This window comes from Emydura macquarii, unplaced genomic scaffold, assembly GCF_026122565.2.
Source record: "Emydura macquarii macquarii isolate MOO-44397 ecotype Brisbane River unplaced genomic scaffold, CSIRO-AGI_Emac_v2 contig_2417, whole genome shotgun sequence".
In the NCBI taxonomy this organism is placed as follows: Eukaryota; Metazoa; Chordata; order Testudines; family Chelidae; genus Emydura; species Emydura macquarii.
In genome coordinates, this window is record NW_027132554.1 from 2,481,013 (window position 1) to 2,493,798 (window position 12,786).

The 12,786-nt window shown below is 58.5% G+C and overlaps 1 protein-coding gene across 1 annotated transcript; it reads left to right on the plus strand.

The window, feature by feature from the left end:
• Nucleotides 1-6,175: 6,175 nt before the first annotated feature.
• On the plus strand, nt 6,176-6,841 carry LOC137161952 (E3 ubiquitin-protein ligase RNF183-like). The gene has a single exon (XM_067561442.1). The coding sequence runs from the start codon at nt 6,176-6,178 to the stop codon at nt 6,839-6,841; it is 666 nt and encodes a 221-aa protein (XP_067417543.1).
• Nucleotides 6,842-12,786: the final 5,945 nt, after the last annotated feature.

The window sequence follows — 12,786 nt, forward strand, 5'->3', positions numbered from 1 at the left end:
AGTCGGGCAGGGTTTACATGAACCATCGGCTGCATAATTACACATAAGGAGTAAACCAGTAAAAGCCAAATACCTTTGGGGATGATTCACCCACAGGAACGGGCCACACTGACTGATCCTGATGTGGATCACCACAGGGCCCTCCGCTCAGCCCCAGCGGTGGCTGTCCTGTCCTGTCCTGTCCTTGGCCTGCATTAACGCCCCGTGCAGGAGTTCCGGCCTCAGTCACGCAAGGCAGCAGCGCTTTTCCAGCCCTTCAAGGGACAGGTCTTGGAGCAGAGATGTGCTGGCCCAGGCCTGCCCGGGAAGGGCAGCACACGGTGACAAATGGCAGACAGACTAGTGGGGCCGATGGGAGAGCAGCCCTTGTAGAGCTGTGTGAGCACCTCCCCCAGTTAGACATAACCACACAGGTTGTCCCGGGGCTGGGTTGGGGAGATGGAACCTTTATCGCCTGCTCCTTCCACCTCGGCGCCGCAAGTGAGCAACGAAGGGCTACGCTACAATCCTTCTATCCAGACCAGTCTGTAACTGTACACGTTTCCAGCACCTCCCCATAGCCCCTGCGCTGGTTACATTGGCACCTGTAAAACAAATATTAACAACTACCCGATGAATACAATTATACCTGCCCCTGTGTGCAGGATTATCGCACAGAGCGCAGGCACAGCACCTTGAAACCTGGCCATTTTACACGGACGTTCTTTGCAGTAAAGGCATGCCGGGGGAAGGAAGATAACGCTTTCTTCCCACCAAGGCCTTGCGCACCAGCGGTGATGGACTCAGCCCCTGCGCAGATGGCCGGGAAGGGAGGCGAAGAGGAGAGAGAACAGACTCTAGCTAGAATTCACACCAATTAATAGAAACAAGGTTTGCCCCTGCCTTGATCCCGTTCCCTGGAGCTTAGCCTGACCCTGGTCCAGTTTTTAACTCTTTAGTCGCCTACACCTCCCTGCTGTACACAGGGGCAGGGGCAGGGGTCTCCCGCTCAAGCCCCCCTGCTGATCTCACTGGGACACTGGGCCGGAGAGGGAGGAGCTGACTTTCAAATGGTCCCAGGCAGGTCAAAATCTTCAGGTGCCCCCGGACCCCACAGGCAGCCAGAGCAGACCTGCAGCACGTGGCCAGGACCTCTGCCCGCGCCCCGCCCAGCGTGCTGCACAGACTTTAAGGAAGCCACCCACGCAGCCCGCCAGGGGTTCAAGAGAAAGGCAGCAAGGTGCACAGCTCCCCCCTCTGCTGAAAGCAGATGGAGGCATCCCCGCCTGTGCTGGGCAGGGCTGATCTTGCTCACGTGCCCCGTCCTTGGCCAAGGCTGTGCAGTGAGAGCTTCCCCACCCAGCTCAACCCGCTTTCACCACCAGGAGTAACGGAGGCCAGAGCACTAGACAGTTCACGCCCCCCAGGACTCTCATCCCTGTGCATTAGCGCTAACCCCCCAGGACTATCAATGGGGCACGTGTCAGGCTGTCTGCAGACTCAGGAAGAAAGCACAGCCTCAGTTGCACTTGGTTTGCCTGGGACACTTGCTTGAAATGACAGCTCGGGTTCTGTGGGGTCGGACTCTGCTGTGTGGCCCCTAAATGCTTCGGGGGGCTGCGTGTTTGGGCCCTGCTTTAGATTCTACAGTCACCCATTGTGCAGGGTTACAGCCAACAGGCTCCCAGTGGAATATCTCACCTTCCCACTGGCATGCCTGATTGCCACCACACACATCCCACTGCCTGTCTTCACCCTGTGCTGGCAGCTGCAGCTGTCATGGCGCTAAGGGTCAGTACTGCGCCCCAGCTCTGGGACAGACTCTAGGAGGAACCCCAGAGGGGCTCACACTTCCTCCAGGGTAGGCAACACAGCCTCACTGGCTCCTGAGCCTGGACCCCTGGGGCTCCAGCCCTCCTGCTTCACCCCGGGAGCTCAGCCCAGCTGCCCCAGATGCCTGGTTAGAGACATGCCCACGCTGCAGGGACTAATGCCCCTTGCTTCGTGAGCTGGGGAATGGTGCTCAGCCTCCCCGAGAGGTGGGGAAGCCCATCACCTGGTTGCTAGGCAGCAGCGTCCTGGTGGCTGGCTTTGCCATTTTCCTCTCGGATTCTCCATTGAAATGGTGTGACCTCGGCCAGTCCTCTGCACTGACCCAGCCCGGCTCAGCCAGCCAGGTGCCATTCATACCTCTCCCTCAGCCTGTCCTGAGAGCAAACAGTCCTTTTCCACCCACTGGGTAACAATGCCGCATATAGGGGAAACTGAGGCACACATAGGAGTCATAAAAATATTACCGAAAATTCCTGCTTCATCACATCTCTTCCTCCGTCCAGACACGCTGAGCAAAGTCACTTTAACCTGGGACCTCGGGAAGTTCGAACCCACACATGCCACAGCACCTTGCCCATCCCCTTGTCAGCGTCCGCCGGCACGTCCAAGATCCTTACAGCACAGCTGCTAATTAATCAACCGTGCACGTTCCGATACGCAGTTTGGAGCAGGTTCACACCCTCTCTTAGGGCTGGGCTGGTAGCTGACGCTAGCAGGGGGCACGTGAGGCGTTTTCATGCTGCCACCCCAAAGCCTTTAGGCTTGAAATGGGGGTGGGGTCCTGCCACTAACTCCTCCTCCTCGTCTGCCAGGGGGCGGGGGCGGCCGTGCACCCACATTCCTCCATGTATCAGTCCTCGTGGCTGCAGCCTGCGGTGTCCTTACCGCTGGGTTGGAGCAGGGCTGTGATTCAGGCTCTCTTGGTGAAGAGCACCCACCTGGCCGTGACCACGCTCCGATCAGGCCTCCAGGGCTCTGCCTCTGCTTCTCCCGTGCGGGCAGGCCGTGAGCTGGGTGCCTTGGTCACAGCATCAGGCTTCAGGGAAGTTATACCTGAGCCCCTGTGACTCCCCTTCCGCTGCCGCCCTCAGCTCCGGGGCTGTTACAGACAGAGGAGTGTCCGGCGTGTAACCGCCTTGCCTTTCGGTTGCAAGCGAGGGGGAAACCTGCCGTCTCCCTGCCAGCCACGCCATTTGCATTTTCCCTGACTCCGCCACGCTGAGCCTCCTGACGCGAGTGGTTCAAACCCTGGGCTGGCACCGAAGCTGGGACTGTCTGAAAGTGATCCCAGAAGGATGTCGAAGCTGATATCCTGGAGCCCCCCCACTACCAGCCACCCTGATCCTTCCTGTGTCTGCCCGGGGTCTCTCCCCACGCACCCCTCTGTGGGTTCCCTCGCCCCTCCACATCGCCATCTCCAGGTCATGCTTCCTCTGCTTCCCCGGGGCAGCTCGTCCCTGCTCATGGCCTGCTAGCGCCTTCACCTTCAGCTCCCACCGCTTCCAATCTGTCGATGGACGGGGAACCAGGTCGTGATGACGCCCTGCTTCTGCCTCTGCCACTGCAGACCCCCTGGGAACCCATCTGGGGCTGGAATCTGCTTCTTGGACCAGTCACCCTTCTCCAGCCGTGCCATCCTGCGCCTTGTGCTTCCCAACACTTAACCCTCCCCCGGCACAGGTTTGCGATGTCCTTCTCACGGAGACGGTTAGATGCCATTTTCTTGCTGTTTATTTTGACTGACCTTGTTTTACTGCTGCCCATTGCAAAATATTGGTGCCGTCAGCATCCCACCACTGCCACGGTGCCACAGGATCTGTGCTACACCCTAGGAGGAGCCAGACCCCCAGGGGTTTCAGGGTAGGCACATAGCCTCACCACCTCCTGAGACTGACCCGCTGACGCCCCGGCACGCCTGCTTCACCCAGGAGCTCGGTCCAGCTGGGCCCAACCCCGGTAGAAGCTTGTCCACGCTTCAGGGACTAATGCATCTCACGCAGCATTTGCAGAGCCAGTCACAGTGTGGCCAGATCAGGCGAGGTTATGAGTCGCCTGGCACCCAGCATGGGCCGTCCTTGGGCGAGCAGAGAGACAGGCAGGTTAGGGCACAGGCCGTGCTGCTCAGCCCAGAGCCCAGCCAAGCTGGCTGAACCCCATCGCTGAAGCTCTGTCTGTCTCCATTTGCCCTCCTGGGTCAGTTCCCAGGTCAGAGCCCCGATTACTTCCAGCAGCCAGGCACCTCCCAGCCCTTTGGTCTCCAGCTGGGGGCTGTTGCCCAGTTTCCCTGCTGAGAGATGGGGAAACCCCTCTCCCCCTGGGGCCTTGGTTGCTAGGTGGCTGTGTCCTGGCCGCTGGCTTTGCCATTGTCTTTCAGATTCTCCGTTGAGATGGGTTTGGCATTGTCCAATGACCCAGCCTGGCTCAGGCAGCCAGGTGCCATCCGTGACTGTCTTTCAGCCTGTACTGAGACCAAACTGGCCTTTTGCACCCACTGGGTAACAATGCAGCATACGGGGGAAACTGAGGCACACAGGGGTCATAAAAACATTACTGAAAATGCTCACTTTGTCACAGCAGGTTCACAATACACAGTGTAGTCTGGGCCTGCCTGCCTGTGCCAATGTGGGCTGCCCATGTAAATGTCCTGGTTTGCATTAGCTAACTTCCTGTAGCAAAGCATCCCCCTCTGATTTCCCTGGCAAATCTGGCTTGCACTCAGGAAAGGTTGCTGGCTGCAGCCGCTCCAGAGGAGATCGGTTGGATCCTTTGGAGAGGGCTGAACTTCTGCTGGCTTCCCAGCCTGAGGACGCTCTGCAGCGTGCTTGGCACCGACGGGTAAGGGATTAACAAGTCTTTCTTTGGCCTTCAGAGCAAAATCCAGGGAAGAACCAAACGGAACCAAGAACTCAGAAGCTGCCCAGGGTGGTTCGTCAAGGTGAAATATATTGAAGCAGTGACTCTGGGAGAAGTTAGCAGGACATGCTCGGGGTTGCTAGTGTGATAGTTCACTTGCTTTCTACCCTTACAGCTTGTTGCAAAATTCATGCAATCCTTCACGTGGCTTTTCTTACTGTGTGTGTCAGTGCAGAGGTAACCCAGTGCTAGCAATCCAGCAGCAGGTGTGCTCAGAGCCCCACACAGCCGGGCCATCACAACGCAGTGTGCAGCGTGCGCCAGGCAGCCTTCCTAGCACCAGCCAGTAAACAAATACCCAGCCCTGCCTTGGGTTTGCTGTTCTTACTGGAGCGCCCAGTCGCTGACCAGCCTCCCGGTGCCGTGCGCTCGGTGCTGAACAAACACAAACCAGAGAGATGGGCCCTGCCCCCAGGCACCCCCCCTCTGAGCTACTGCAGCTCTGTACGTAGAACCCGGCTGGTTACTAGCTAGAGTGCCCCAGCATAGCTCCGTGCTACAGCTTGGCAGCTGATCCTATGCAGAGTCAGCACCAGAGTGGGCTGAAGAAGGATTACATAGGGGCATGAAGACATTACACCTGTTCCATTCAGTGCTCCTCAGAGGGTCGTAATCTCTGGTGCTGGTGACCACGTTCCCTAGCCAGGAGCTCGGAGACCATGGTGCTGGGCCCGGTGTACGAACCAGGCGACGTACTGAAAGGTTCATGCTGTTCCCAGCTCACCCTTTGCTATGCACCAGGTGCTGGCTCCCGTTAACAGGGCTGGGCCGTGCAGCACCGGCCCCTGTGGTTGATCACACGCGACGCGTCAGAGCAACCGGCTGGTCTGCGCACGCTGCTGGCACCTTACAGAGCAGCGACGGCGGGAGGGGTGAAACTATGGAGACATGACCAGACACAGAGGGTTCAACCAGGCCATGGTGGGTCACTGAGTCCTGCCAGCTGGCGCTGCGGGGGGATGGGCCCTAGCCAGCGATGTGGGGGGGATGGACTCTAGACAGCATGGTGGGGAGGGACCGGCTCTAGCCAGTGCGCGGGGGCTGAGTTTCTATTGACCTTACCAGCACAGGGGTAGAGTGTGGCTCTGAAGCCCCAGGCCTGTGCGGGGTGGGGCAGCGCTGCACCACTTCTGAGTGTGACTCTGTGGCAAGCCTGGAGCTGACGGCTGCCCCCCCCCCCCCCCCCCCCCCCGGTGCCGGCTGGGCCCCTTAGCCTGCGGGGGGAGGGGGGGGCGCTCTGCAGAGTGAGGGCCCGTGTACAGCCCAGAGGGCAGTAAGCACCCCAAGGAGGGAGCAGCGCTGGCAGCTCCTGCCCAGGGGCCCCTCTCCCGGAGCTGGGCCCCTCTTTGGGTGCCAACTGGAGTGCTGATCTCGCGGCTGTTCTTCGCAGGGTCTGCTCGGGGCCGGGGGAGCACGGCTGGCTGCCGGGCCGCAGGCGGGACCCGCTGCCATGAGCTCCCCGGAGGCGCCTGCTCCCGAGCTGGAATGTGCCGTCTGCTTCAACCACTACAACAACGCCTGCCACACCCCCAAGGTGCTGCCGTGCCACCACACCTTCTGCCTGCAGTGCCTGGCCCGCATCCACCGCAAGGCCCAGCCGCCGGACACCCTCCAGTGCCCGCTGTGCCGGCACTGCACCAGGCTCCCGGCCAGCGGCCTCTCCAGGCTGGACACCAACCTCGCCGTCCTCGCCTGCCTCCCGGAGGGCGTGGAGAGAGCCCGCAGCGGCCGCCTCGCGGGGCAACTCTGGGGCAGGCCCAAAGCCTCCTGCGCGGCTGGGTCGCCCCAGATCCACGTGAGCAGCATCAGCCGCAGCTTCGAGCTGGGCCCCCGGCCACGGCAGGAGCAGCCCCGCCGGGCGGAGCAGCGAGGCTGCGGGAGCTGCTTGCACAAACGCGTGCGCCTCGCCTTGCTGGCGATGGCGGCCGTGGGCACAGTCGTCCTCCTCGTCAGCGCCGTTCTGCTCCTCACTGTGCCTCAGCCCAGCAGAGCCAGTCACAACCTGACAGCCCCCAGCCCTCCCGGGGGACCCCCCCAGGGCGCCCTAGCAGCGGGCGGAGCAGGGCTAGCACGGGCTCTCGCAAAGCCGGATCCCGTCTCTTTCCCTTTCACCTGATCTCACCTCATCCTGCCTCTCCAGCTTCCCTCTCTCGCTTTCCTGGCCTCCATGCTCCCGGCCTTTCCCCCTGCCCACCCCCCGCCCCCCCGGGCTCAGGAGTTTGTCTTCTGGCCTTTCTCCTCCAGCACCTTCTACTTTGGGGGCAGGCTCCTGAAACCCAGGGCTCTTCCGGCCAGACCGTCTCTCCCTGCAGCCAAGGTTTCCCCAGAGTCACGGCGTCCTTAGTGGCCTCGTTCACAGCCTTTGCCCGAAGCTGCCCTGGAGGGGCCAGCCGTGGGTTTTCTGCCGGGCAGGCCACGCTCAGCCAGATGCTCCTCGAACTAACACCACTCTCCTTTGCTGGCGCTGACGGGACGGGCTGCAGGCTCAGCCCTGCCCATGGACGAGGCTGAATACGCCACAGGCCAGCCATCCCCCCAGCTGGCACCAACGGCTGGCTGTGCTCCCACGTACCCTGTCCCCTTCACTCCTGGAGCTGCTCCTTTCAGCTCAGCGCCGGGGGGCACTGGCAGCGCAGTGCTGGGACGCGCATGGGGCTGGGCAAGCCCCGTTCTGTGCATAAACCAGGGCTGGTCGTCTCCAGAGACGTCAGGCTGGCACCTTCGCCACGCTGAAGTCGTAAGAGAAACCAAACGCGCCTCAGAGCGGGTGATGCAGCCATCTAATCTGGGGAGACTGCAGGGTCGGTTGATAAAGGTAACGGTGGTGACGGATTAGACAGACTGCTGTACGGCGTTCGACGTGGTACCACGCAACATTTTGATTGAAAGGACTAGAAAGGCATCAAATCATCTTGGCACACGTTAAACGGATTCAAAGCTGCCTAGCTGATAGGTCTGCAAATGTCATTGCCAGTGGGGAGTCATCAAGAGGAGGTGTTTCTGGGGGGGGTCCCGCCGGGAATCAGTTTGTGGCCCTGCGTTATTTCATGTTTTTATTGATGACCTCGACAAAACCATAAACTCATCATTGATAAAATGTATAGCTGACACACAAATTGGCGGAATAGTAAAGAAGGAAGAGGACAGGTCTCTGATACAGAGAGCTCGGGGTCACGTTGGAAGCTGGGCACAAGCCAACAACTTGCGTTTTAATACAGCTAAATGGAAAGTCAAACATCTAGGAACCAACACAGGCCATGCTGCCAGGACGGGGGATTCTAGCCCCCGGGAAGCAGGGACGCTGAAAAGATTTGGGGGGGTCCTGGTAGTGATGCTATGGGCAAAAGGGCTTGTGCGGTCGTTGGATGCGTGAATCTCAGGGAGGATTCGAGAGGTTTTTTTTACCTCCGTAGCTGGCATGAGTGCGACAGCTGCTGGAATCCTGTGTCCTGGTCCTGTGGCCTGGTCCTGTGTCCTGGTCTGGTTCCCACAGTTCCGGAAGGATGTTGATAAACTGGAGAGGGTTCAGAGAACGCTGAAGGGATTCGAGTGACAGACACCAGGAGTTCAGTCTAGTTAGCTAACAAAGAGCAAGTGAAGGGGTGACTCGAAGTACCTCCATGGAAAACAAATATTTAACACTGGGCTCCTCAGCCTGGCCGGGACAGGTCTGACACGAGACGCTGGCTGGACGTTAAGGCTAGACAAATTCCAACTGGAAGCCAGGGTAAATGTTTAACCGTGATGGTAGTTAACCATTGGCACAATTGACCAAGGGCCATGGTGGATTCTCCACCCCTGGCAATTGTTAAAGCAAGCGTGGCTGTCTAGCTGCTCTGGTTCAAACAGGGATCAGTGCGGGAGGTTCTCTGGCCTGTGTTATCCGGGGGGTCAGACTAGCAGAGCACAGTCGTCCCAACTGGCCTTACAACAAGGAATCTAGACTGGGGCTGGCCGAGCAGCAAGAGGTTTGGGGCTCTGGGGGTCAGCGCTGCAGGGAACGCTGACGGCTTTAGTGACTCAGGCTGGCCCCTCCCTCGGGGGGCTGAGCAGGAAGCAGGGATGGATTAAGGCTACGAGGGACCTAAGGCTAATGGGAGGGAAGGGCCTAAGTATGAATGACATATTGCAAAAATATTCTGACGTCATCTAGCATTTGTTTATATACAGATGTACATGTTAGTTATTTATGTACCATTAACCAGTTTATTCTTCTCTCACTACATTCAGTTCTTCAAACAGCCGCAGTTTTTCCCTAGCTTTCGCTGTGGCAAAGTAATGAATGATGTCGTAATTCAAAGATCTGACGATTTCATTCTCAGTGTTCGAGAGGGACTTGAGTCCTGGTGGGTTGGAGGACATTTTTTACCCTTACTAGAAGAGAGCAGGAACAGTCTCCGGTACAGTTAGTGAGCAGTAGTGATCAATACAGCCGTGATGCAGTTCAACATTTGGGAAACATTCTACCACATTGGATTCGGTGATAATTTGGTACATCCAAATAGATTTGCTGGCATCATCTTTTCTCTCTATAGCTGAGAGTGATGTGAATTCAATAAATGGAAGAAATTCTTTAGTAAAATCTACTGGCAGGGAGGGAATCTTTAAGAATCATCCAACAACTGGTTGATGCAGAGAAAAAATTGTAAGATTCTTGGACAAATACAAAAAAAGAAACTGCTTCAACACGACAGTCCACGGCAGACTGGCCAACACTTGGGTATCAATTCTACCACTAACTTTCTTTCGAGCATGGTAGTTGCTAACTGACAATGGATGCTGCACATTTATTGCATGATTGGTAAATGTATGCAGTATTCTTCCAATCATTGAAGCCTTCGCAGAACATTCCCCACTTTTTGGTACCAGAAAACAGGTAGCAATAAAAACAGTACACTTCCTTTGTAGAAGGCGTAGAGATGAGCCATTCTCACTTGCTAAGCTCTTTGTTAGGCCTCACATGTTCAGACACTGATTTGTTCAGATAAGGATTCTGATTGTAGTCTCGCTTTGTCAATGAAAAGTCAGCATGTAGAGGCTGGCATTTCTGTGGGCCCTTTTCAGTTCAATATGCAATGAGATCTTGTGAAGTCATGTCCCACTTTTCTGGATGGTTGGAAAAGGATATTTTTGTATGACTATCACTGGGAAAGTCTGCAGAGGAGTGGGGTGAGACTGCAGCTAGAGAAGTCACAGGAAGCTGCTCCTTTTCATCAGGCGCAGCAGGTTCACTGGGGCTGGTATTCGCCTGGACATCCTCACCACCAGTCTTAGTAGGAGGAAAAAAACGTTAGTAGGAGAGCAGGCGTGCCTTTCAGCACCGCATCTTGCCTTTGCCGTCCGTCTTTGGCCTCCTTCGGTTTCTGCCATCCTCCTTTCTTCGACATGGTTTCTATTGGCCAGTGTAGGCCTATTGTCGTACAAAGTTCAATATTGCTGGGGCCCACCAACACTTACCTAGCCCGCAAAGACAAAAGCACAACCTCCATAAACTGAATTCACCATCTGAAGGGATCCATTTATACAAAGCGATATCTGATGAGACCAAACATTCCTGATGGCCCCGCTCCCCTCGCGCAGCTGTTACTTCACTATGGGATGGAAGGCCTAGAGCAGGGCCTAAAAATGGGAGGGCCTAAGCCTTATTAGTCTATGGGTTAATCTGGCCCTGCAGAGACGCTTGGCTAATGGGCTACTCCTTACAAGGGGAAAGCCCTGGAGACGAGGGGGGGTCCCTAGCCCTTCCGGCCACCTCATGGGGCAGGTTCCCAGCCCATGGGGAGCCTCAGCCCCAGCCCCACAGCAAAGGGATTCAGGCGGTGCAGCCCAGTGACAGGATGGCATTTGGCTGCACATTGTTGAGGGAGCGAAAAGGCCTGACCCTGCTCCAGTGACAACACTCCCGACGATGCGCAGCACTGGGTTCCTTGGCTCCAGCCCCCGTGATGCCCTTTGCCTCCCCAGCCAGTTCAAGGCTACTCCTGTCGGTTTCCTGGCGCCTCCTGTGCCACAGCCATGGACGCTCAGCATCCCACGTGGAAGCATGGCCCGTCCCAGCAGGGCCATGGCCTCTGTGCGAGCAGGGTTTACAGACGGGCAGAGCCCTTGCCGGGGCTTCCCAGGCACGTGCAGCTAAGGCCCCGCTGGCCCCGCATGTCAAACCAGTCAAGCTGGGCCTTATCCCAGCTCTGGACTGAGCAGCGCACGCGTGCAAGGCCAGGGCCGATGCCCTCATTACGAGCCAAGGCCACTGCCATGGCTGGAGTTGTGCTTGCAGGTCTGTGCTTGCCAGGGGGGGAGAGGAAGGGTACAGATCTGGGGTTACAGTCTGCACCCATCTTTCCTGCTGTTCAGCCCTAGGCATTGGAGCCGGGGTGCTGGGCCCGGCTGTCACTGAATTACTCGGTGACCTGCTCGCTTCGCTTCCGTTTCCCCAGATGTGAAATGGGGCTGACAATCTGGCCCCGCCTGTGCATGGGGCGGGCAGTGGGGGTGTTATTAGTGAGGGGCTGGGGGGAGTTCAGCCCCCGGCCTGCGTCACTGCTCAAGGCGTGTTTGCGTCAGATCAGCATTTCTGCCGGCTAAGGGCTCCCTGCCCCCCCCAGATGAGCTCATACTGGCCTCCCTTTGGGATGCAGTTGCCATGGTTACCATTGCTTTGTCACACTCACAGGGGCCAGGTGATCAGTGAGGGGCAAGCGCCCCTAGGAGCAAGAAATGCTGAAAACTGCCTCTTGGCAGGAGCTCCAGGCTTGCCACCAGCACAGCGCCGTGCCCTGGGGCGCGCGGGATCCACGCCAAGCCATGCGACTGGCCTCGGGCCCCATGGGAGCGTCTGGACGTGCGTTTCCTGCAGAGGCACTGCTGAAATCAGCCAGCGGGACGGCGGGGAGCTGAGGTTTCAGTCTGGCCGCCTGCTGGCAGCAGGCCGGGGCCGTGGTGGGCTCTCTGCTGAGCGCCTGGCAGCGCCAGCACAGGCCTGCAGACAGCTGCCCTCAGCCCCAGCCCTGCAGCTCCCCCAGTGGGAATGGTGCTCACACCCCAGAGAGCGACCCACGGGCGTGTCCTCACTGGCCACAAGGTGTCAGCCGAGCTCCACCAGTGGTGCCGATACCAGCCTGCGGGGCTCCTGGGGGTGTCCCGTAAGCTGCGGGCACTGACCCGGGGCGCTGCTGGGCGCTGTTAGCAATACGAGAACACAGGACCCCCACCCAGGGGCACTAGAGAGCAGAGGGGTGCCGCCTGTCACTGGGAGGGGGAGGGGCTGACACCTGTCACTCAGGTGGGGAGGGGTGCCGCCTGTCACTCGGGGGGGGGGTGACACCTGTCACTCATGTTGGGGGGGGGGATAGACAGCAATTAGTTATACTGGTTTGTTTAACTTCTCGCCCAGACGGCCGGGTGAACTTTAAGCAGCCTCTGACCAAAGCTGCTGCTCCCACATTCTGATAGACCCCCCGCCCCGCTTTTTTAGACCATTTTAAGCACTGGGACCCAGCACACAGTCGTCCCCCCCCCCCCCCGTGCCTCCACCCTGCCCTGAGGGCGAAGGGGTCGGCCCAGCCCCTCCATCTCCGCACTGACACTGCCAGCCTGACGCCTATTCAGTCATGGGGTCACTGCCTGTGAGCTGGCCTGTGCCTGGGGCCAGTACCCCTCCAGCGGAAGGGCTTTCAGTCCTGGCCCACCGGGCGAGGCTCCACCCTGAGCCGCCCGGGCCTGCAGGTTGGCAGCTGCTGCACAAAGCCTAATTCCCTCCTGTTGGTATTTTTATCCCCTCCCCTGCCCGCTCGCTGCATGCTGTAAACAACAACTCCCTGCCCCTTCAGAGCTCAGCGCCCTGGGCGCCGTTCCACGGAAATCAGCTGCAGGCTGCACAGAGAGAGGGCACCAGCACCGGACCGGACCGGGACCTCCTCCCACGCCCGTGTGGCTTCTCTGGAGCAGCTAGCTCATGGACGTGCGTCTCCCCACTCCCCCTGCTCTGCTCATCGCCATTAGAAACCTGTTTGGCGAGAGGAATGCTGGTCCTGCTGCCAAGTGATGGTGGCTGTCTGCACG

Coding starts and splice junctions, on each gene's coding strand:
- LOC137161952 (XM_067561442.1), top strand. CDS start 6,176: ATGAGCTCCCCGGAGGCGCCTGCTCCCGAGCTGGAATGTGCCGTCTGC.